This window comes from Panicum virgatum, chromosome 7N, assembly GCF_016808335.1.
Source record: "Panicum virgatum strain AP13 chromosome 7N, P.virgatum_v5, whole genome shotgun sequence".
NCBI lineage: Eukaryota > Viridiplantae > Streptophyta > Magnoliopsida > Poales > Poaceae > Panicum > Panicum virgatum.
Window position 1 is genome coordinate 34,545,906 of NC_053151.1, and position 24,135 is coordinate 34,570,040.

At 48.1% G+C, this 24,135-nt stretch overlaps 3 protein-coding genes and 1 long non-coding RNA gene across 10 annotated transcripts; 1 reads left to right on the top strand and 3 right to left on the bottom strand.

Moving 5' to 3' along the window:
• Positions 1 to 25: 25 nt before the first annotated feature.
• On the bottom strand, positions 26 to 1,021 carry LOC120683861 (Bowman-Birk type bran trypsin inhibitor-like). Its single transcript, XM_039965962.1, has one exon. The coding sequence runs from the start codon at positions 1,004 to 1,006 to the stop codon at positions 428 to 430; it is 579 nt and encodes a 192-aa protein (XP_039821896.1). The 5' UTR covers positions 1,007 to 1,021; the 3' UTR covers positions 26 to 427.
• Positions 1,022 to 2,411: 1,390 nt separating this feature from the next.
• On the bottom strand, positions 2,412 to 3,828 carry LOC120683863. 5 transcript variants are annotated; one of them, XR_005678959.1, is made up of 5 exons: positions 3,628 to 3,826; positions 3,343 to 3,523; positions 3,125 to 3,240; positions 2,960 to 3,039; positions 2,412 to 2,667 (listed from the first exon to the last, which is right to left on the bottom strand). It is a non-coding gene; the product is annotated as an uncharacterized LOC120683863 (long non-coding RNA). The 5 variants fall into 5 exon arrangements; XR_005678958.1 differs by having other exon boundaries at positions 2,412 to 2,717; positions 3,125 to 3,523; positions 3,628 to 3,828; XR_005678960.1 differs by having other exon boundaries at positions 3,125 to 3,523; positions 3,636 to 3,827.
• Positions 3,829 to 11,610: 7,782 nt separating this feature from the next.
• Positions 11,611 to 13,810, top strand: LOC120683618 (BTB/POZ and TAZ domain-containing protein 1-like). The gene is made up of 3 exons (XM_039965706.1): positions 11,611 to 12,031; positions 12,151 to 12,914; positions 13,339 to 13,810. Exons 1-3 carry the CDS (start codon positions 11,927 to 11,929, stop codon positions 13,511 to 13,513), a joined length of 1,044 nt encoding a protein of 347 aa, XP_039821640.1. The 5' UTR covers positions 11,611 to 11,926; the 3' UTR covers positions 13,514 to 13,810.
• Positions 13,811 to 18,379: 4,569 nt separating this feature from the next.
• Positions 18,380 to 23,897, bottom strand: LOC120682494 (mitochondrial inner membrane protease ATP23-like). Of its 3 annotated transcripts, XR_005678479.1 has the most exons (10): positions 23,697 to 23,882; positions 23,488 to 23,603; positions 22,557 to 22,694; positions 22,198 to 22,281; positions 21,192 to 21,305; positions 20,904 to 21,059; positions 20,388 to 20,565; positions 19,498 to 20,180; positions 19,226 to 19,365; positions 18,380 to 19,060 (listed from the first exon to the last, which is right to left on the bottom strand). XR_005678479.1 is itself a non-coding variant. In XM_039964443.1 (5 exons), the coding sequence occupies exons 1-5, from the start codon at positions 23,836 to 23,838 to the stop codon at positions 21,750 to 21,752; spliced, it is 615 nt and encodes a 204-aa protein (XP_039820377.1). In that variant the 5' UTR covers positions 23,839 to 23,897; the 3' UTR covers positions 21,495 to 21,749. The 3 variants fall into 3 exon arrangements, 1 of the variants encoding a protein (XP_039820377.1); XR_005678478.1 differs by having other exon boundaries at positions 19,226 to 20,180; positions 20,388 to 21,059; positions 23,697 to 23,897; XM_039964443.1 differs by lacking the exons at positions 18,380 to 19,060; positions 19,226 to 19,365; positions 19,498 to 20,180; ... (1 more) ...; positions 20,904 to 21,059; positions 21,192 to 21,305 and adding an exon at positions 21,495 to 21,884 and having other exon boundaries at positions 23,697 to 23,897.
• Positions 23,898 to 24,135: the final 238 nt, after the last annotated feature.

Here is a 24,135-nt window from a genome sequence, read left to right on the forward strand (position 1 = left end):
AAGCCGCAGGAAAAACACGTGCAAGAACTAACAAGGCTGAGAAAAATCGGTTCAGCCCAACACACATCTGAAGTACATCTAAAATGCACGAGTAGACAGCCCACATCGTTCGCGGCCCACAACACGGTGTCGCATGGACGCATTAGTACGAGGGAGTACGTACTTGCACAATGGATCAACGTGCAGTAGTAGTGTAGTACTGTAGTCGGTTGATCATATCTATCTCCACTCTGATCTGCACTTGGGACCGAGGTCTACTTGGCCACGTCTCTTATTGAGTTGCACGAAATACAGTAGGAGCTAGCGAGCAGGGTAGCTAATTGTCCACGTCGGATGAACAATCACTTGCTACAGTAGCTAATTTTATTTATTTGTGGGCGTACGTACGTGTCCGTAGATATAGCTGATCGGGCGTGTACGTGCTGGGCTAGTTGCCCATCCACGGCAACGGCGTGCACTTGGGCCCAGGGTAGCCGTGGAACTGGTCGAGGCAGCGGTAGCGGGGCGGGTCCGCCTCCGCCAGCTCGCACACGCTGCAGTTGCTGGGGCACGCCTCCACCTCGTCGGCGCAGCGGCAGAAGGGGACGTACTCCCTGGTGCAGACGGCGGCGTCGCAGCAGTCCCACGGCCTCGGCGTGCACACGGGCGGCTCGAGCAGGCTCACGACCCAGTCGCGGCACACGTAGCCGCCGCCGTCGCCCGGCGCCTCCTCGCACCGGCTGCAGGCGGCGGGGCACTCGGCCGCCACGTCGTTGCACTGCCACCGCGGCGGCCGGAAGTCCGGGTCCCGCACGACGAAGTCGCAGCACTCCCACGGCCGGCCGCCGCCGCTGGTGGGGAGACGGATGATGGCGCCGGCGTGGGAGGGCCTCGCGGCGGCGGCGGCGGCGAGGCCGGCGACGAGGAGAGCGAGGACGGCGGTGGTGCCCATGCCGCGGATCTCCATCTCGATCTCTGCTGCAACTCGCTGATGAAGTAGAGCTGTGGCTTGCTGCGCTGATTCCATCGCCCGGCGCGCGGTATATGAAGGCCCGTGCAGCCAATCACAGCGCGACGAGTGGTCGAGTGGGCCAATTCCGCAATTCGCATGCGTTGTCGATCCTATCCTATCCTTGGAGACGGTTGCATGTGTGCGGTCACTCCTCGTGCTACTTCCTGTGCACGAGCAGAACCAAGTGCCACCGCGCGCATGAGACAAAACAGTTGCTTTACATACATATATGTAGCACGTTTATGACATGCATGTGCTGCTGTACGGACGGACGCGGACGCAAAGTTGCAGCCACGGCGTGGCGTGCAGTTCATCCGCCCACCACTCGTTCCCCATCCTCACCGGCGGCCAACTAACGCGCTGCCTCACCAGTTTCTTCTCCTCTTTGCTGCTCACTTTTGCTAGAGTTTTCCTTTGATCTGGAAAAAAATTGGATGGGGACGGCCCCCAAACTGCATCGCGTGAGGACCCGCCCCCAAATTCTGCCACGTGTATACAGAAGACATCCGACGGCGATAGCTTGTTCAGGGCCGCAGCTCCCTCCAAACGCTCTAGCTCGGCTCGATGCATCGGCTCTAGACGCCGCCGCCGCTGCATAAACGCATCTACTCGTCGCACGCACTCAAATCACCGGTGAAAACTCTGACGGCGCAAGACTACTTCTGCGCGCCTCTTTATTTGTCATGGCCCAGCACTCCCATGATCAGGGACCCAAGGTGGTCGCACAATCCTGCAGTGGCCTTTGTGACATAGATGATGGCTGCGAGCACACCCAGGAAGAAGGATCTCATCAGGAGCAGCCCGAGGCTGAGGATATTGCTGCTGAGACCATCATCGGTGGCCCGAGCGAACGAGGAAGGTGGAGGTTTGTTGCCGGACGAGGTCGCCTGGGGACGATATCTAGTGGACCATGGTTGCGGCGGCAATGGCAGAGGACGACACAGGAGACGGTGAAGGAGGACTAAGGGATGTCGTCGTGGTGCTTTGGCGCATCCAGAGGATGAGAAGGGCCGGGGAGGGGGGCGTAGCAGGTTACGCGATTGTGGCGGACGAAGGCGGCGACAAGCTACAGCACGCAGCACTGAGCTCTGTATAGAAAGAAACCGACAGTTCCGTCTGGAGCCGATTATAGATGGGCGTGGTTGCACTTGGTGCGAACCGCAATCGATCCATCGACCCATATAATATTTGGAGGAGAACCGGTCTATCCATTTTAAATATTTGCTGACCCGTGGTGCCCCAACGGATATTACGGATCAACCTATCCTTTAAGCTTAGTTTATTTATGCTTGCTGCTGCTTGCGTGCGTGCCCAGCTTGCTGCCGCCTCAGTGTGCTACTGCTACGTAAATACAAAGGCTGTCATGAGAACATCCTAGCTAACAAGCTTACTAGACACATTGAACCCCCAGCAAGTTTCATTGTGCTACGTAAATATAAAGGCTATGCTAATCCAACCTGATCTGCTTCCAACAACCATGAGAATACAAGATCAGAAACAAAGACACTTTCAGAACAGTTAACATTCAGAAAAGATCAGGCAGCAAGTGCTAATTCATCCAACAATTAGAATTTTTACTCCATACATCTATGATAACTTTTGTTCCTGCTCAAAATGCTCCTCCACATAGACTCTGCGACCTTCCATGTTCCTATAGCCATGCCACTTGCAGTTGTCTGAACAAAAGCAGCGTGTCTGAGTTACAGAAATGTATATGAAGCACTGTCTGCAACAAGCAAATAGATCGTCCTAATCAATCTATGATTATTAGTCACAAAATAAAACTGGAGAAGTGTGTCTGAGTTACAGAAATGTAAAGACAAGCACCAATCAACAAAGCAAAATTATAGCACTGCATTATCATTATATACTGAAACTTTTCAACATGTTCAGATGATATATGGTAATTGAAATCCACATGTCCCCATAACCCCATAGATGATCACAAAATGTTTCAGAAATTATTACCTTTATTTAAGCATGTCATTTTTCTGGATCAGATAACTCGTCAAAATCCTCAATCACTTCCATGCAAAATTTGGATGAACCTATCAAAATTAGATTGAAGTCAGATCTAAAAAATATTTTTCTATTCCAAAATCATACAAAATTGAGACTGGAAAGAGAGTGTACCCGAGACTCGCATCCAATCTTGCAAGCATATCAGTGTTTCCATAGTTTTTGGAGTAAGGTGGATGACACGCGCTGCTGATTTTGTCGGTCTCCGGCACATATCACTGACGGGCAGCCTGACAAGAGCAGATTTCTATTACTAGCTATCAGCAATTCAACAGCTACCAGTTGGACCCGTATTAAAAATGCTAAGAACAAACAACATTAGAGGTGTGCACCTATTCTATGCATCAGTACAACCCCGTGATTCAGAGAACACTGCCATCTCCTCCTAGATTCCACGGCAATTACCTCCCAAATCGACCTACCCCATTCAAGATCTTGCGATGAGCTACCTGCCCTCTGAGTCCTGGCTCGCCATGCCAATCGCCAAGGAGTGAAAGCTTTCTACCGGCCGGCCTGCGCTGGACAACAATCCATCCGTCAAGCTTGAAGCAGTCACACAAATCGCCACAACCAGAGTTGGAGAGAGAGGGGGAGACATGAGGGAGAGATGAGCACACCGAGGGACCTGCTCGCGTGCGCGCGATTCAGGTGGCTGAAGCCCCTGCGCACCTCCAGCTCGCGTCCCACGCCGCCGGTGGTGGCGGCCCCCGAGAAGAGGGCGGCGCTCCGAGCAGCTCGCCTGAAGGAAGTCGCGAGGGGTGGGTCGAACCACTCGACCCTATGATGGAGTTTTTTTTTTTTTAGGGTGACCCTATGGATGGAGTGAATTCAATCCACCGACCAGGCCAACTCGCGGCTTTTTTAATATTTTTTTAAAACGTTTTTTTACAAAAATATATTTTCGGTTTCACATTTTATAGTTTTATACCCCTACCGCCCGGCACGGGGCGGCAGGGACCTACATATAAATAAATATATTTTTTTCGCGGAGGCCCCTGGCGGGAGACTGCCGCCCCCCCCTGCCGAGCGGCAGGCACCTGCCGCCCAGTGGAGGGGCGGCAGGCTCCACCCAAATATAAAAGCTGAGCCACTTCCCTCGCACCCTCAGTTCCTGCCCACGAGATCCAGAGAGCGGAGAGGGAGAAACTATAAATCAGACCAATAATTTACGAAAATTTGGTATTGATTTGTTAATCACCTCCGTGTTCTCGGGGGTAATCCTTGCATATAATTACACACCAATTTTAAAATTTACGGAATATGGATTACAAATGACTATAGATATTAGATCCGAATGATAGTTACCTTAATGTGCATCTCATACACATCTGACCGCATCCATATCGTAGAAGTACTTTGTACGAAACCAATAACATTAGGATGATTAGCTAGTTCACATACCCTCATATACATTGTATCTTACGGCGTTCTAGCCGGTGTCCCTTTACATCTTGCGTTGTAATACCTCGAAACAATGTGAAATCTTTAAACTCTACTAATTTGGACAACACCATCTTTATCGTACCATCCGCTAATGGATCCAACTTCTTACTGATTACAAGATGTGTCATGATCTTAAGAATTATACTAGATTTTTCTTCGGTCCATGAAAATCCAACAGAATTGGAGGCAGCCATTGCCCTATGCTGCAATAGCAATAAGGTACTGTCATTCTAAGTTTACTATTCTATATTTCACTATCCAAAAACTAAATCTATTCTAATTCATAATTATTTTAGAAACAAGTCTATAATATGAAGCTTCCCCTCATGAGAGAAGACTTAAATGTGATACAAACATGAGTCCCAGGAGGCTGATGACACATTTATTACATCAGATGGTTCATTACCGTACAACTCTACGCGGTAGTGAGCAGAAAAGCGCCACTATCGCAAGGATTACAACCCACACCCACACAACGATATTAATTATAAAAAGAGGGTCATCAGAGTCTTGCGCCATGCGGAATCTCCTGCGGGTGACCCAAATCCACAGGCAAGGCTGGGTGCAGGACGGTACCCTACTCAACGTCCTCTGATATAATCTCCTGCGGGTGATCGTTGGTGCACATGAAGAGAAGTTATCTGAACTGGCTGATGATAGTAAAGAAGCCAAGGAGAATCATGCAGGCATTGAAGAATCAGTGGGGAAGGTTATGCAGAAACTTGATGAGATTAAAACTGAGTTAGCTTCTATTCTTCCTGGATTGGGTAAGCTGCATGAGGTAGTGAAGCAGCAGATGGCTGAAGTGATAGCGGCACTTCAAGTTGTCGAGAAACCAGTGGAGCAGGAAAAGTTGACAATGGACAAGTTTGAACTAGCTCCCAAATTTCAAGAGATGCTTCTCCGTCACAAAACTGATATACTTACCAGGCAGAATGAGATGGAAAAATCACTCGCATATCACTGTCGCAAGCTGGACATTATGTTTCTTCAAAAACAAAATCATTTGGAAGAGAATCTCGTAAAAAAGATAAACCAATTGGAGCAACAGATGCAACAACGGCTAGACCGAATGGAGGAGATGAATCTAACTAAGCACAAAGAGATAACCCAAAGGTTTGACACAATGGTGGGGCTCCTTCAGAAGTTCTCCATAGTCAATACTATAGGCTTATGATGAGGTATGGAAATATTTGAGCTATAGAATGATGCTCCGCTTTGCGTGCTTGCTAAGGACTTCGACCAGCATGGTGAAAGTTCTCTGTTCGAAGCACAACACTTGGTGGCCGAAACTCATGGGAAGTGGGCTAGGGTTAGTTAGAGGATGCTTATGTCGAGTGGAACTTATTTTGTATTAATCCCCTATCTACATTTCTCTGCTTAATGTTGATGTCGGAGAGTACAACATATGTTCATATGCCTTTATTCTATTTTAGTTGTACTGTGAGTTATTAACATACAAAATTGCAGAGCATGCCATTCTACACCTTACATTGTACTGTTCAGTATATGTTGCATTTCGTTGTTTGTAAAGCGAGTCTTTAGTGACTCGGGACAGGTGCACGGCGAGACTGGGAGGGAGGGACAAATTTATTATTTAAGCATCCCTTTGATCTATTTGAACTTTGAAGTTGATCGATCTTGTTTATGAAAATTGAATAGGTAACTGGCTGCCTGGTGCTTGCTTTTGATCTACGAGCTTCTCCAGTGGCCTTTGAAAAGCGAACTCTATGCTGTGCTGGCATCCCAAGATTCGAACCATCACCGCTGTAGTACTCAGAATCTTTGTACAGTGCCACGATTCGAACTCCAAAGAAGAGTCGATGCAAGAGCAATTAAAAACTATAGATGCACAGTACTTCCAACATCTCAACTGCCGACCATTGCCCATATATCCGTTGCTCTCCAACTCTATTTAACAATCCATTCACACTTCAAAATTTACAAGCCTACATTCTACACATCAACAAACAAAGAGCAAAACTGCTAAGCTCTCATCTCCATTTGACAAAAAAAGAAGAAGCATGGAGTCATCTTCATCCGCCAGCTTCACAAGCTTGGTGAACTCCGCATCAACAGCAAGTCCAGACTTCCAGCAATACCAGAGTTTCCCTCCACCTCATTTTCCTACAAATTTCAGATCACCACCATATGGACCTAGTCAGCAGCCTCATTTTCCACAACATTTCAATCCATTTGGAGTTCAACCAGGCTATCAAGGTTATCAACAATTGCGTGCCCCACCATCAAGCTATCATGGCTTCCCTTACCATGATGGCGTGGGGCAATACCAGCAAAGAGCTTTCGGAGTTGGTATGGGTGGTGATCCATCATCTCCGGTTGGATCTGCTGCCTGCTATGGAGGTATGGGCACTAGTGGTTCCCGTGGTGATGAATCAGCTTCTCCAATCTCTATGCCTCAGCCCATACATGGAGTCCCTGTCATTATTGAAGAAAGTGATAGCAGTCCTGAGGAAGAAAATAATAAATCTGGACGTAGATATTGGAGTGAAGCAGAGAATTTACGACTAGTAAGTGCATGGTTGAACAACTCTAATGATCCAATAGAAGGTGTTGATAAGAAGTATGACCACTACTGGAAGGAAGTTGCCAAAGAATACAACAATCATACTCCCAAAGACCGGCGTAGGTCAGTGATTCAACTGAAAAACCATTGGAATAGGTATGCACCAGTAGTTATGAAGTTCAATCAATGCTGGAATCGAATAAAAAATGCACATGGTAGTGGTGAATCAGATGATCAGATAATGGAGAGAGCTCATGCAGTATTTAGAAGTGAAAATTCAGAAAAACCATTCCTATTTGAGTATTGGTGGAGAGTAGTGAAGGACCAGCCTAAATGGGGTAGAGTATATCCATTAAATGGGGTAGAGAATAAGAGGACAAAGACAAATGCAGAAGGAGCTTACACATCTTCTTCAAATCAGGACACTGATGAAGCAAGTGCTACTGCAAGTCGTCGCCCCATTGGACAGAAGCAAGCAAAAGCACAACGGAGAGGCAAGGCTAAAGCAGCATCACATTATGCAGAAGGCAACCTGTCCAATGACACAGTGCATTCTTTCAATGAGGTCCTATTGAGAAAGTCAGAAGCAATTGAAAAAATGGCACAAGCAACTAGTGAGCATGATAAAGCCATGGCTGAGCAAGCTGCTACAAAAAAAAGAGAAGCTAAAGGCAGCTAAAATAGATAATTACTTCAAGTTGATGACCATTGATACTACAAATTTCAATGACAAACAGAAAGCCGGACACGAAAAGGTGTTGCATCGCTTAACTAAGGAATTGTTTGGTGAAGATGACCCCTAGATGCAATAGTCCTACATGTATCTTTCCTAGTTGTGTTACACCAATGTATCTTTTCTAATGGTCAGTTATGGCAGTGTAATGTTGTATTTCTTAGGTTATGGGCTATTCCATTACTTTCTAATGTATCTGGAACTGGTTAAGATTGTGATGTATCATTTTCTACTGTTGGTACAACCAAGATGTTATCTTTTATGGGTATTGGGACAAAAAATCTGTCTGGCTGTTGGGCACTATCAGTTGAAAAACTAGCTGTTGGGCACTAGCAATTCAAAAACTAACTGTTGGGCACTAGCAGTTAAAAGAGTAGATGCTTGGCACTAGCAGTTAAAAAACTAGCTGTCTGGCTATTGAACAGTAGCAGTTGAAAACTAGTTGTTGGGAACTAATCGTTTAGAAATAGCTGTTGGGCCAGCAGCTATAAAAGCTGAATGCTCACTCTATCAACCACAAGTCTCCCAAACATTGAGCAATAGTAGCAAAATAGCCTTCTGCCCACAAATGGATTCAGATTCAGACTCCCAATCCGACTATCCTGAAGAGTCCTCTATTTCCCCTACTCATCCTATGCCCGCTATTCCCCCTATTGAGGCCATTTGGGACTGCATCAAAGGTCCAATAGAAGATCAGATCATAGCACAGATTGCAGCTCAAATAGAAAGGCAACAAGAAGGTACATCAACTCAGCATCAATGTTTTTCTTGAAGGTACATTGTAAGAGATCGTGAAGCTGGTCGCCAACGGTTGATTGGAGACTACTTCTGCAATGATCCAGTGTATAATGATGTGATTGGAGACTACTTCTGCAATGATCCAGTGTATAATGATGTCCAGTTTCGGCGGAGGTATCGGATGAGGCGTCATTTATTCCTTCAAATTGTGCAAGCACTAAGTGATTGGTCTCCTTACTTCCGTCAAAGAAGTAATGCTGCTGGTAAGCTAGGCTTCTCGCCCTTGCATAAATGCACAGTTGCTATGCGCATGTTGGCATATGAAACTTGTGCAGACATGTGGGACGAAAATCTTAGAATTGCTGAAACTACAATTATTGAATGCTTGAATAAATTCTGTGAAGGAGTAATAGCAATCTTTGCCAAGAAATATCTTAGGAGGCCTAATAATGATGACATTCATCGATTGCTTCAAGTGGGAGATTTCTGAGGATTTCCAGGGATGTTGGGAAGCCTTGATTGTATGCATTGGCAATGGAAAAATTGTCCAGTGGCATGAAAAGGGCAATTTACTCGTGGTGATTATAAAAAGGCTACTGTAATCCTAGAAGCTGTTGCATCGCATGACCTTTGGATATGGCATGCTTTTTTTGGTGCTGCTGGATCAAACAATGATATCAATGTGTTGAACCAATCAACATTGTTCACAGAAGTTCTGCAAGAAAGAGCTCCTGAAGTTCAGTTCATGGTTAATGCAATTAGTACAAAATGGGCTACTACCTAACAGATGGAATTTATCCAAAGTGGGCGACATTTGTGAAATCAGTGCCTAGGCCATTAAGTGCGAAGGATAAATTATTTGCAGATAAACAGGCTGGGGTAATAAAAGATGCATTTGGTGTCCTACAAGCTCGTTTTGCTATAATACGAAACCCAGCACGTATGTGGGAAAGGGAAGCACTTTCTCAAATTATGTATGCTTGTATTATCTTTCATAATATGATAATAGAGGATGAGCGGGATTCTTATGGGAAAAGAAATGATTATGACTATGATCGGACAAACTCTGCAGCCTTGGTCAATTATTATCATGGTCCAATTAATGAGTTTGCTAGGATGCTCGAGATAAACACTGCAATTCATGATCGGTCCAAGCACCGCAGCCTGAAGGCTGACTTGACAGAGCATATATGGCAACGATTCGGAAGCAATCAAGATCAGGATACTGATTAGTCTGTCACTAAATAAGTTTAGTTCTTGTAACACTTGTTTCTTTTATGTATTCTGTAAAACAAAAATTATTTTTCTCCATCATATTGTGTACGCATGTTTCCAAGATGAAAAATAAAGTGTATTGTCTCATTTAATTTCCATTCTCTACTTTCTGTTGCCGTATTCAGCATTGTTGATACTGTTTTGGAAGAAACGGTGAATACATGACAGCACATAAGGCAAGACCTAGCTAAATGCGTAAATCAATTGTACCAGAATAAATCCAAGTAAAAAAAGAGTTGCACCTGTCTTCCGCTCCAGCCAACCATGGCACCCGTTCTCTTGGTGCGCGCTGACGGCCAAAGATTCTGCCGTTTTGCGCCGGCGAGTGAAGCAGCACTAGCTAGCGCCGAAAAGGACACGGACCTGCGCCAAGCGAAGGTAGAGGAGCACGGGCACGCTGTTGGGGCAGGCGGGCGGAGCCCAAAGTGGGGCTTCCGCGCCAGCAGCACCTTCCGCTCCACCGCCTCCCACTGCACGGCGGCCGCCGCTAGCCGATCTCTTCCTTTTGCAACGGATCCGTTGCCGAAGACCTTCGAGCGCCGCCAAATCGCTTGTAGCAACATCGATCTGCAGACTTGTAAATCAAATTTTTAGGGAAGAATACGGGATTAGGTTGAGGAAGAAGGGAATCGAGTTGAGGAAGAACAGGATGAGGGAGAAAGGGGAACGGAACCTTCCGGCTCCTCGCGGGAGCGATGAGGTGGTGAGGATGGGGGTGATTTTTTTATTCAAGGTGACCCCACTGCATTGTTCGGTATCACTGGAGATCAAAGAATCATCCAGAGTCCGACTACACGTGTTCTTTTTTTTTGGCAGGAATCGAATCACCACTGGAGAAGCCCTACCATTACTACGATCTTCGCTTCATCGTCTATGACATCTGAGTGGCAGTGAATTGTTCCCGCACATCTGACTGGTCTGAACCGCGACGTGCACGCCTGCACGGGGGGCTGAACCGCGCGAGCGAGCCTGAGCCGTCGGTTCCCCGGCCAATGAAGAGGGCCGCTCCAATCATCGCCCGCCCCCCGCCGGCGCGAGCCAAGGAAGACGAAACTGATATCCCACCTCGCCTATCTTTTTTTTTTGAAGTTAACCACCTCTCCTATCTCCTGCGCCTGCCTATCAGCCCATCCCAGAATCCCGATCCGGCGAGCCAACGGCGTCTTAGGATTGATTCCAATCCTCCTGTTCCCGTGGTAGTATTTGAACAGTGAAATCTCAGAGAAGAGAGCGGCGTACAGTAGCTTGCAGCTGTGCGGACGAGCTAGTAAATAAAAGCTAAAACTGAAACTGACAAGCATAAATGTTTATGCATTGCGTGCGAGGATCCCTTATTCGTAAACTCTTCACTTGATCAACCGCGCGATTTAGAGCAATGTTAATAATTTAGTCAATTGCTGGCGGTAAGAATTCTTATATTCTATCTCTCAACCTACTCGTATAGTGATTTAGTACTTTATCATTAATACATGGTCCACCTATCTCTCTCACAAGATTTCTTAGTTTTTGTGTCGAAGTGGGTTGTAAGTACAGTTCACTTCGCATCTCTCTCCTCTTTTCTCTTCTCCACCTCATCATTCAGCCTATTTACATGCTGCTATAATACTTGCTCTTATATCAAACCAAACTGAAACCAAGTAGCAGGTGATTTGCTGACTAAGTAGCGCGTGCCGCCGCGTCAGCACCTGCTTCTCCTTCCCAGCGAGAAGAACCAACCAAATCTCCCCCGCCGAAACTAGCGGCCAGCGCTCGCGCTGACGTGTCGCCCGCGCCCGCCCCCTGCCGGCGGGCCCCCGCCGCGATCGGCCCGCTGACTCGGATCCGACTCCTGGCAGCCACCGCCGCGGCGCCCAACGCCGAGCGGTTGTGCTGCCCGATCGAATTCTGCGACCCCGCGTATGGCTAGCTGTGTCCTCTGCAGCAGAGATACCCGCCGCCCACTTCCTCCTCTCCTATATAGCTGTCGCTGAGCTCGAGCCGCCGCTCCACCTCCGTATCCGCTCACCCGCCCGCTCTCTTCCGTTTCGCTGCGTTCCAGGTCCACGAGCCTCGGGACAGTCCATCCATCCCCATCCTCGCGCCGGTTCGTTAAGATCGCGCTCGCCAGCCTGTCAAGCTTCGAGTCTGAGGCCTCGCCGTTGCGGCCTCGATCGACCACAGAGAGCGGGCAGGGCCAGGTGGGGTTGGAGGAGAACGATCCATGGCGGCGCTGTACGCGGACCTCGACGCCCTCCGGGCGTCGGCGGCCGACGTGCGGATCGTCACCTCGGACGGCCAGACCATCGCCGCGCACTCCTACGTCCTCGTAAGCCGGCCGCCTGCCTGTCTTCCCCCGAGCGGCTGATTCTGTTCGCCCCTCGGCCCCTGCGTCGTCGTCGCTGATCGTTTCGGCTGCGGCTTCTTTTTTTTTTCCTTTCCCTGAAGGCCGCGGCGTCGCCGGTGCTGGAGAGGATGATCGACGGGGCGCGGCGCGGCGGGCGGGACGGGTGCACCGTCCGCGTCCTCGGCGCGCCCTCCGACGCCGTCCTCGCGTTCCTCCACCTCCTCTACGCCGCCCGGGCGGAGGCGGCCGTGGTGGCCGCGCACGGGCCGCAGCTGCTGGCGCTGGCGCACGCGTACCGCGTCGGGTGGCTCAAGCGCGCCGCCGAGGCGGCCGTGTCGGCGCGCCTCGCCCCGGGCGCCGCCGTCGACATGCTCAAGCTGGCGGGGCTCTGCGACGCGCCGCGGCTGCGGACCGCGTGCGCGCGCCTGGCCGCCCGGGACCTCGCCGCCGTCGAGGCGTCCGACGGGTGGCGCTTCGCGCGGCGCCACGACCCGGCTTTGGAGCAGGAGCTCCTGCAGCTGCTGGAGGACGCGGCCCGCCGCCGGGAGCGGTGGGCGCGGGGCCGGGCCTCGCGGGAGGCGTACCGCCAGCTCGCCGAGGCCATGGACTCGCTCGACCGCATCTTCGCCGCCGCCGACACCGCCGACGACGACGCGTGCCCCGCGGGCGGCGAGCCGTGCGCGAGGAAAGACGGCGCGTGCCAGCAGGGCCTGCGGCTGCTGATGCGGCACTTCGCCGCCTGCGCGCGCAAGGCCGCGCCGGGCGGGTGCGCGCGGTGCAAGCGCCTTGTGCAGCTCTTCCGCCTCCACGCCTCCGTCTGCGACCGGCCGGAGCAGGGCCAGCCCTGCCGCGTCCCGCTCTGCAGGTGAGGGAGATGCACGGCCAGCATTTTTACGGCGGTAACTAATTAAACTAGACATCCTAGCTCTCACCATCCGAGAAATATCTGTGCTCCGGTTCCGTGGCTCCGCGAGGGTCCAGACAAAACAGTCCGGCGATCGTACGACGCGGGTCGGCCGCCAGCCAAGAATCCGGCTGGCGAGCGAGATGCCCTCTCCGCGAATAGGATTTCGACCCCCTCGTACGGGCCTAGCTTCTCAATCATTCCCGCGACAACGACACGAACGGCATGGCACTGCCTGTCTGCCTCTCCTCTCTGAAGATCGCTTTCAAAATATCTGTGATCGACGCATGCGCGGCACCACAGACACTTCCAGTTTGATTTTTCTCGTGCTCTGAATTGGGGGATGCGCAGGTTCTGACGCGGTCTGTTTAACCGGTTTGCGCAGCCATTTCGCGGCGAGGATGCAGGCGGAGAAGGCGGACAGGACATGGCGACTGCTGGCGACGAAGGTGGCGAGGGCCAGGGCGATGGCCCGGCTGGCGGACCGGCGGGTGCCGGAGGTCGTGGCCATGTCGTGGGCGAGGTACCTCAGCAGCAGCAAATGGGCGAAGCTGAGATGAAGATCCGCCGCGCGGCGCGGTGCACAATCGCAGGACCTCGCCAGCTCCGAATCCTTGCGCAAATTTTTGGCCGCTGGGCGACGGCAAGATGCGATGCCCAGCGTGGCATTGCCTTGAGCCGGTCCGGGTGGAAATGCAGGGCGGAGTCGATTTAGATAGGATAGGCTTTGATGTTTATTTTTTTTAGACGTGATCAGGAGGATATGTGTGTATAGTACAATTTTATATACGTACTTAAATTGGACTTGTATACAAGAATTCGTAAGCAATTTATTTATATTTTCCGAAAACTTTTGGGCATGTTCCGCTAATCATTTTGCACAAGGTGACGACGTTTCCACCGCAGAAGCAATGTTGACTTTTCGAGTGCGTTTCTTCTGGGTTGTCAGTTGTGGGGGGAGAAGAGAGGGATGCCCGGATGGGCTAGAATGTAGCGTGTATGGGCTCCAGACGGACGGAGGCCTATGTTGGCGTTTTTTTTATTTTTATATTAAAAAAACAAAATTTCAAAAATATATACTGAATAGGGAAATTTTCAAAAATGGGTGTCTGTCGACCATCCAGTTGGTGACATGACCTAAATGTAAAAAAATTTATATTTAGGTCCTGGCGCCCAGTGCGCATTAAATAGTGAACTTGTAAAATCGATATAAAATTGTAGAAAAAATAGAAAAATACAAACTCAACTGTTCTAGATTATATGAAACAATATCTACAACTTTTGTTACATAAAGTTTTTTATTTGATCAATGTATCTTGCTCTATTTTAAATACTAGTTTAATACACTTTTATTTAAATCTCAAGATCCATCCTTTGGATGAATGTCATCTTTGGCCAGAGTGTTGCATATGGTGAGCATAGGCCTGTACAAAATTGGTAGGCCCAGAAAACATTTCTAGAATAAGTTTTTAAATTAGATCTTGCAATATGTCTAGTTTAAATGGGTTATTTATCCATGCTGCTATACTGAGTATTATAAGCCATAACTTTTACAATACCATTATTTTATTTCCTAAGAGCTATAAAAAAAGTTTGGTAAATTTTAGATAAGCACAACTAGACCAAATGAATTATTTCAGATTTTTCTAGGTACAATAACTATTTTTCTTGATTTAGATACATTGATCAAATGAAAAACTTTATGTAACAAAAGTTATATATATTATTTCATAGAATCCAGAACAGTTGAGTTTGTATTTTTTTTCAATTTTTCTACGATTTTATATCGATTTTACAAGTTCACTGTTTAATGCGCACTGGGCGCCAGGACCTAATTGTAATTTTTTTTACATTTAGGTCCTGTCGCCAACTGGATAGGCGACAGACACCTATTTTTTGAAAATTTCTCTATTCGGTATATATTTTTGGAATTTTATTTTTTTAATATAAAAATGAAAAAAAGCCCCTATGTTGGCGTTCTGTGGCCCAGCCATCCGTTAAGATCGGGCCCATCGTTCATGACCCAACAAATGTTCGTGCACGGAGCAGGTAAACGGGCCTCATCATTCGGTCCCCTCCAAGTCCATCTAGCGAGCCCCGATTCACCTGGATGTGCACCGAACGTGTATGAACGAGTACCGCAAAGGAGGCGGGGCATCTCTTGGGACGAGAAGCAGCGCGTTGGCGCGCCAGGCCTCGTGTCGAGGGCGCCGCCCCGTCCGCGCCCGGCCCCGATCTCAAAGCGGCGCGGCCTCGGTCTCCACGGCCAAGCCCGACCACAACTCCACAAGCAGGTCACGCAGACGTCCCGCCCGCCCTCGGCCAGGCCGCCGCCACCGCCAGCGTCCGGACCGGTGCACATTTCGTCTCTGCCTGCAGGTAACGTCGTCTCGGTCGCGGTTCTTTAACAGACGCGCGGTACGGCCCCTCGTGGCGGCCCTCGGAGCCCTCACTTGCTTGCCTGCACTGCAGCCCTCGTCCTCCGAGCGCGGGCGCGTTCGGTGGAGCTCGCGGTGCATTGTAGCCGCGATGCTGGTTCCGCGGTCGACCACGCCGAGCGTTACCAGCGGTCGACCGCGCCGAGCGCTACCAGCGGTCGATGCGCTGCCAGACACGGATGCACTTAGGGTCCCAGGCTAGTGGGCTACAGTGCCACGCACCACAGGTACTGCGGTTCCTGCTCCACTTTTTCACCTTCTCTTTTTTCCAACTTTTCTGTGTTAATTTTTGTCCTAAACTTTTTTGTTATCAAATGATTTTTTTATTTTGATTTTTTGTTTTCAAATAATGTTTCTGAATATTTTTATTTTCAAAATTTTTTATTTAACTTTCTCACAAATTTTGTTTCCTAAATTTTTCAACACAAAGTTTTTTTTTCAATTTCTGCTCTTAGTTTTTGGTCCTAAATTTTTATTTTATTTTTTATTCTGGGTTTAATTTTTTCGCTTCTATTTTTCTTGTCTCCATTTTGTCGTAAAAAAAGTTTTTTACAATTTTTTTTATTCATATTATTTTATTATAAAAAACTTCCCATCAATATAGTTTTTTCTAAAAATAATATGCGACAGAATTTTGATGGGGTGCGGAACCAAAGCTCCAGCGTGAGTTAGGGAATCCAATAGAGCAGTTAGGTGGAGGGCCAGAGTCGAAAACAAAAGAGAATGGAGTGGGATCGGAAACGGAAACATATTTTGGTCCGAATCGACCGGAAGAGGGCCAACTTACGGTCAACGTAAAATAGCGTACCCCCATTGTAGCTCGGTCCGCTGGTCGATCCACCACCGGGTTGGCTTGACGGTGGCATCTCTTCGTACGCGCGCCCGGATCGCGGCTCCAAAGCGCGCACGCGCTGGGCCTCTCCCCAAAGTCCAGACGCACGACGAGCCACTGTCTCTTTCTCAGTGCGACCGATCATTTGCTGATCTGTCTGGGCGTCTGCCTGGCACCTTTGCCCCGCTTTCCCGTTCACGGGCCTATCGCCACGGCAGCCAAAAAGGCGTTTGGCGCCCAGGGCCCTGGCCTCTGGCGCTGGCGGAGCGCCACGCCCGCCCGGCGAAGACGCTCTGCTGCACGACTGCACCGTCGCGCCGATGGCCGGTGCACTTCGCCGGCGACAGGCGGCCGTACACGCTAGCTGCGGCCGTGGACGGTGCAACCGTGCAGGAGCCCGCCGACCACACGGCGGCACCCCCGCGTACGTCGACGAGACGACGACACGTCTGAAGGGCTCCGGAAAGGCATCGTTAGTTTCCGAAGCGGCCGCGCCGGTGAAGGGTTCGTACGGTGGGTCAAAGCCGCGGCGGGCAGGAGCGGATCGAACCGGTGGTCGGTCAAGGCTCAAAAGCCCAGTCACCCTTTCTGGCTCTGCCGGGAGTGAGAAGGGAGGACGAGGCTCTGTTCTCTTATCTTTCCGCGGAGCCCCAGGCGATCCCCATGTGATCGCTGCCTTCCTTTTCTTTTCAAGTTTCGATCGGCGGCAGGAGCAGGCCTCCTTTTGGGCCTGTGGTAGCAACGCAAAGCGAGGCCTGGCCGGAGCCGCCGCCGATATGAACAGGAGCGGCGGTGGCAAGGACGCCCGGTGATTTCGCGGCACACATTCGGCAAAAGCAGGAGCGCACGCAGTCGCAGGTCACCAATGGGTGATCCACAATTCCATTCACCCAGCTTCAGACTTTGCTCTCAGAATGCTGTGCTTTCCTGGTTAGCAAAACTTTACTGTTACGCATCCGTGATGCAGACTCTTACACCAAATAACTAGTCAACCGTCGTTCAAACAAACTAGTTAATTATTTTTTTTAAAAAAATACCAAACTAGTTAATTGTAGGAAGCGTGTGTTGAGCTCAACATGGAAGCAAGGTTGTACACTGGAAACTATGCGCGCCTTGTTCAAACAGTACAACAGAAGTTTGGTCATGACCTCTAACGGCTGAGATGGAGAGCGCTCCATCATCAAAATAGAGGGTGAGCGTGGCCGCCATCTCCATTGATGATTTTTTGTCAGACCAGAAAAAGTGAATTTAAGTGGTCTGACTAATCATAACTAGTCACGATTAATCGTGCTTATCGGTCTGCCAGCACCGATCATGTTCACCAAGGCGATTATCTCGACTAGAATTCAGGTCGTCCAACTAATTATCGACTAATCATGACTAGTCATCTGGTTAGCATGGGGACAACTAGTTTACAGCAAGCTTTGGGAAATTTTTGGGTCATAGATGGCTTTGACCTTTTGGTTGGTAATTTGGCGGCCCATTAGATTTATATCTCACTCATATCATCAGGTGAATGTTTGTGTGTGGTTCTGTTCTCAGCTTTTATATGGTTCGATGTTTTATTCTTAGTGGCGTTGAATTAACTTGCTAGTTGTTATATAATCACTATTACTAATGTACTGATCATTTGATCATCAACATTATCTTAATCCTTACTTTAAACAATATACTATATAGTATATCGTTCCTAGAATATATAGGATGACTAGGCTCGACTAATCGGACTGAACAACGACTAATTGTCTTATCGGCGCCCCCCTTCGGACGAGACACGATTTTACGATTTGAAAATATTGCCAGCAAACAGGCGTTGATGACTGAAACCAAGAGAAAAGTTTGAACTGCAAAGCCGCTGGTTACGTGTATCACATTTGTCCTCTGAATGCGTCCACTGAGGCGGAGAAACCTCAAAGGAGCCTAGAGCCAGTAGTATTCTGAATATCTGACGAAGCAGCAACCATCCATGGTTTTCCTCACGAACTATGCCGCCATTAGAAAGGAAACAGGAGTACAGGACGCCGCATATCAACGGTTAACAATAACACCGGTCAAAAGAAGTCTAGCGTAAGAGAAAGAGAAAGAAGCCTAAGCTCGCGAAATAATTGAACTTCGTCAGGAAAAAAAAAAACAGAAGAGCTGATGAAAATGCCATAGGAACAATGCAGCAAATGCTCCTTCAGTTTACTTATTCCGTTATGGTCGACATGTTCAGTACATAAGCAATTCCAGGCCTGAACATTTCGGTCTAGCTCCTATTTAACTTACAGAAGAAGCTGCTACTTTACCAACCCAAACTACAAGACTTTAAACTTATTACAAAGATGTAACAGAGAGACTAAACACTAATTACTACTACTAGTACTATAACTGGGTATATATATTTCTAGCAATAACCTTTGGTCAGGGGGCAAAATTTGCGCGCGTAGTGCTGCACGCTGGACGCGTAGATACACATACAGCTGCAAGGAAAAGAATCACGCCAGCTATCAGCTTTTCTCCCGTCAGTCATCATGCTTCGACATTAGCTGCTTATGCTGCTGGAGCCTGAAGAACGGACAGTGAGCTGAGATCATCAGAGAAACTGAGAAAGCCAGGTTTCTCCTGCCTTCATGCTTCGATGGATGCTGCTGGAGCCTGAAGGATGGACATAGAGCTGAGAGCATCGGTCATCAGACTTCCTGATGATGCTACCTGGTCCTACCAGCTGAATCAGTTGTGCTTCGGCACGCGCCGGTGCCATGGATGGTAGTCCATGGTCATGTACGACCTCAACCGATTCCTCTCCTCCGCCCACTGCTGGGCGTGCTGCTTTCTGTCGTGCAACCTGATAGCACCTTCAATCAAACCAAGGAAACAATTTCAGAACTCAGTCATCCCTAAATAGTGGACATTCAGACCAAAGAGTTTCCGGCAGTAATGAAGAAATGATGAACAAAGAAACCGGTCGAAGTACTTCCGTAAAGATAAACAAGAGCAAGATTAGCTGCTAGATGACTCACCAACCCCTACTTGTTGATGAAGTGATGCACTGAAGACTGCCAAGAACACCAAAGCCACCAGCCTCACTACCCCAAGCAACGCCATGCTCTCCTGCTTCTCGCCTGTGTTCGTTCTCACGGCCTCACCTACCTCCTCGCATCTGCAAGCGTGTGTGACGACCGTGTGGGATATATAGAGGCACGGCTCGTCAAAGACAGTTGGGAGCACAGCTCGCAAGTCAAAGACACAGGAGATTTGGCTCTAGGCGATGCAGGGTTCCGAGTTTTAATACCTCCATCCTGTCCCCCTCCCGGGCCTCGGCCTTCGAGAGAGGGACGCATCCCATGAGAAGAATCTATTGTTTCTGGAGCTCGCGCCTTTTGTTTAAGCTCGCGGCCCTGCCATGGCTTTTTGGGGCCAAGAGCTGATGAGCTAGTTTATTGGCGGCTCATGTGAGCTCCACTCGCCCGAGCAAACCACGCACACGAACACCGAGGCCGATATTAAGTAGTAAACAGTGTGGGGTTTTGAATTCACAAAAGGTGTCACTAGGCATGGTTTTTGTTTAAACTGTTCTAGGTTCTTCAGTAGGCTCATGGCCTCTGAACGTAGCCTGGATTTGCTTACTGATATATTTGCATGCTAGTGTAGTGCAAATGTGCTTGGATAGTGGATAGTTTGCCGTGCTATTGGCTGATCGTTTCTCTACTCCTAGCTGCCAGTGGCCTCTGAAGATTGGTTTGGTTGTCCTCAGGACTGTTTTTAAGCTGAAAAAGAGGCAGCAGCGCTAGAACGGCAGGCCTACTGCCACTTTAAGTACCCTGATAGTTTGTGAAAGCGCAGATAGCTTGCTAGTGATTGTCGGGATGATCATACTTTGAATCTTTGATGCTGCTCTTTTCTGTCCAACAAACACCCCAGGATCACTTCTGTATACAATATTTTAGAGATCTCGACTCAAGATCGGCCTGCAACCTGAAAACAGAGATGAATGCAACATCATTAGGTACCTAGCCTACTACATGTAGCTTCATATGTTGTCTTGGATTAGCCATGCTGCTTAAGTTGCCTTTTTTTGGAACAGACAACAGTATTTTAGTGCTCTAATATTTTGTGAAAGTAGATTGGTGATAGCACTGGAGATTGTGGAGGTATATATAACATGATACTGTCGCCACTTACCATATCAGGATCTTGAGCTTGAGATACCATCCAGTTAACTCGAGCAGGATCAGCAACACATAGATTGCATGTCGGTTCAGGATACCCAGCATCATGCCTCTCTAGATCATCTGTTAGTCGCTGCATGGGCAAAGACACCAGAACTCGCCTCTTGATACTTCCTTCAGAATTGCAGCAGCTGCCAAAGAGACAGATTTCAACTACACAACAGTTTAACTGGAAAGGTCTGTAAAAGGGAGTTTAACTGGGAAATCATAATCCTGAAGCTAGAAACCTCGATATCATGAGTGGAACGTTGGCATACTATGCTTGACCGTTGCAAAAAAAAAAAGCTTGACCGTTGCAACCAGCATTTATTCTGTTAACTATTCAGCAGTGCTCCTACCTAGTTTTTTCAAAAGAAAAAAAAACAAAAGCTAGGTTGAACAACAACTGGATAGTTCATAACATAAGGACACGTATGCGTAATAATAGAATATAGAAAAAGGGAAAAGAAAAGAGAAGATAGAGACGCACTAGAGGCAAATGCCATTATGGGATGCATGGGAAGTCAGCAAAAGGGGCTCATTTGCTTGTGATCCCATATATCCAGCCCAGGTAGCCACGGAATAGTCCACGTTTGTAATGTGCAGCAGTGTTGAAGGCCACCGAGAGAATCCCAGTATTCCCGTCCTGCAGACAAGCAAAAATATCCGGAGAATGGTGAAGACGAGTAGTACTATTAGAGCGCCGCGTGATGACGCTACAGAATTTCAGACTCAAATACGTCCTCTAAGTATTCGAGTACTATGGCGGCTTCAGTACCTGGACCTTCACCGAAATACATTTTTCCTTCCATCAGTCCACGTTTTCCTTCCATCTCCACTTCCTTCTTCAACAGCTTTCTCAATGCACACATCTTTGTGACGACTGATACAACTGAAATCGAGTGACAGAACGTATCAGACAAGCAGCGCTTGAATTCAGCAGGAATCAAGCATCCAAAAGTTCAGGAGTTCAGCAAGGCAAAAACACTCAGGCTGTTGTTTCTGTGGCTCTGTTAAAGTCAACTGTGCACTATAAAGTGATACAATCCCATCGCACTGAAGAAAGAAACAACGCAGGGCATTCAAAGACATTTCCCGCCTGAAGAGTACATTCCACAGATAAAATTTTCTGTTTAACTTATTAAACTTTGTCGCAGCATGTCAGCGCAAAAGAAACGAATTACACAAACTAATTCAACACAATGCTCAGACTCATGCATGGATCTTGTTGGCGCATTTTGCTGAAATACAATTTTCTGAAGGGAATAAAAAAATATCCCAGTAGGTATGAACAAATGTAGCCCTTGTATCTCAACTTCTCAATTGTGAGAAAAAATTACGGAGCTCTATCAAATGGCCGTGTGTCATTGTAGCATATATTCCATACAGCTTCAATTGCGTCTTTTGAAGCGGCCTCCGAGCAGTATGGGTTGGTCTTGACAGACATCAGAGCCCGCCTTTTGACACAATCCTTCGGGAACACAGAGAGGTGTCACAACAGAAAATTATAGTAAAACGTTTTAGCTAGAAGAAGATAAGAAGCTACAATAAGCCCTTGGAACCACTGGAACTCAATAAAAATCTCAATATCCTTAAACACTCTTTATATTTGACAATAGCAACCAAATATTTTACTGCCAACCTAAGTAAACTGGATTCTATAGTTCATTAGTTCATATACAAAGAGCTTATGCATGTCTGAACACAGCAAAAACAGCCAAGTACCAAAGCACATATGATCTATGACTTTACAACAAGTCACTAGGGCAGAGAAGGACACTTACTTGCTCATGACCCCTTATCTTCATGAAACCACGCAACAATTCACGTTTGTAATGGCAATCACCACTAAGGTGATTGGCTCGAATCTAAGAACAGAAAACACATATAAGTCAATGATGTACACAACTCCCATTCCTTCGTAAAAAAATTCTGCATTACTCTAAACTAAGGATAAGTTTCAGAATCTGCATTACTCTAAAATGAGGATAAGTCTCAAAATCTGCATCACTCTAAACTGAGGATAACTTTCAAAATCTGCGTTACTCTAAACTGGGGGTGAGTTCCATGCAACAAGACTTGACAAGAACTAGAATAAAGAAAAATCATGACAGGAAATTTAACAAAGCAATTTTGTTCTTACCTCAGAGCAAGCATGGTGAGCGCAATTCCTCCAATTCATATTCTTGGTAACACAGTCATCATAAGCATGAATCAGTTCATGAATAATGACCTGATTTATCTCATCTTGAAGTCTCATGTGATTGCAGCACACTTTTATCTGGGGAGAAGTCGTTAGAAAATTAAGCCTATTAAGTTATTAGTAGTTCAGACATGTAACGCGCAAAACAAAAAAATCAATGATGTTTTTTCACGATTTCGTAAGCACACAGGTATCATGATTTACAATACTGCTGAATATATGAAAAGGTGTTTCTATCTGTGCCGACCATGAACTCAACTCGACGGATGTGTTACAAGTAAAAGGAGAACCATACATTAGAGTATTAGACAACAGTTTGATGCTTGCCCAAATACCCAAGTTTCAGTGGAATGACATGCCAGCAACTAGCATCAGTAGTTCAGTACAAAAATCTACACTACTGCCAACCTGCAGTTCCATGAGCATATATGTGCAAAGCTCAACTGTTACCTGTAAGCGATAAGTTGCCATTTGATGTACAATGAACATATGGGATGTCAACTGAAGCCATCCTACTTCATAACTAGCTCTAACATCGTTTTTTTTCACGAGAATATAAAATGCTTTTGGTATCTTAATGTTGAGATAGTACTTCTATATGGTAATACTATCAGATAGAAGGGGCAAAGGCCTGTCACTTGCCAAATCCAGGCTAGATTGCTCATAGCGCGTCCCACCAGAAATAAATTTGCAATGAATCGTTAGGAATTACGAGCAGGCAGACACATTCCAAGTACTCCAACATAACATTTCATAGCAGCAGCGCAGTGCTACTATTGGTCGGCATAAGCTTCTGCACACTGTCAATGGCGACGATCCATGGGAATCAAAAGGTAGTGGCGAAAAGGGAAGTAAAGAGGAGTGTACGTACCCCTTCCCGGCTGGCGTAGCCGCCTGCGGTGGAGCAGGTGGCCGCCTGGATGAGCCTCGGCCAGACCTGGCAGCCGGCCTTCTCCATCTCCTCCCTCAGGAACCGCACCGTCGGATCTGCCCACCGGATCGAGAGCACGGGTCAGTACGCGGGGGTGTCGCTAAGCAACCTCGAGTCGAGACCAAGAGAGGGGGCAGGGGCGCGCGTACGTTTGAGCGCGGAGCGGATGCCCTCGACGCAGTCCTCGCGCGACATGGCGCCCCGGGACGAGGCGACGCGCTGCTCGGAGGAGGACTCGGCCTCCACGCGGAGGACCGGGGAGGCGCCGCCGCCGTGGTGCTCCTCCGCCATTACTCTCCTGAGTCCTGACTCCTGACTGATCCCCGCCCGGCGGCGCAGGAAGAAGCGAAGAAGGATGAGGGTTTTAGCCGTGTGTCGCTTCGGAGGTTTGGGCCCGGCCGCGTGCGGACACCACACGCACGGGGAGTGCAGAAATTGTTGGGCGGTAAAGTGATTGGGCCCAAGTCTTAACGGGGTATAAATGGGCCGGGTCGATCGTCCAATTTGGTTGGGCCGATCGGTTGTTTCTCGCTCAGGCAAATGCCTGCCGTCGGAGATGATAGAAGAACCCAACCAAACCCAAGATGC

Coding starts and splice junctions, on each gene's coding strand:
- LOC120682494 (XM_039964443.1), bottom strand. CDS start 23,838: ATGGCGGAGGAGCACCACGGCGGCGGCGCCTCCCCGGTCCTCCGCGTG. Junction 23,604..23,696: donor CATCCGCTCCGCGCTCAAAC/GTACGCGCGCCC, acceptor TCCGGTGGGCAG/ATCCGACGGTGCGGTTCCTG. Junction 22,695..23,487: donor GCTACGCCAGCCGGGAAGGG/GTACGTACACTC, acceptor ACTTCTCCCCAG/ATAAAAGTGTGCTGCAATCA.
- LOC120683618 (XM_039965706.1), top strand. CDS start 11,927: ATGGCGGCGCTGTACGCGGACCTCGACGCCCTCCGGGCGTCGGCGGCC. Junction 12,032..12,150: donor CCGCGCACTCCTACGTCCTC/GTAAGCCGGCCG, acceptor CTTTCCCTGAAG/GCCGCGGCGTCGCCGGTGCT. Junction 12,915..13,338: donor TGCCGCGTCCCGCTCTGCAG/GTGAGGGAGATG, acceptor CGGTTTGCGCAG/CCATTTCGCGGCGAGGATGC.
- LOC120683861 (XM_039965962.1), bottom strand. CDS start 1,006: ATGGAATCAGCGCAGCAAGCCACAGCTCTACTTCATCAGCGAGTTGCA.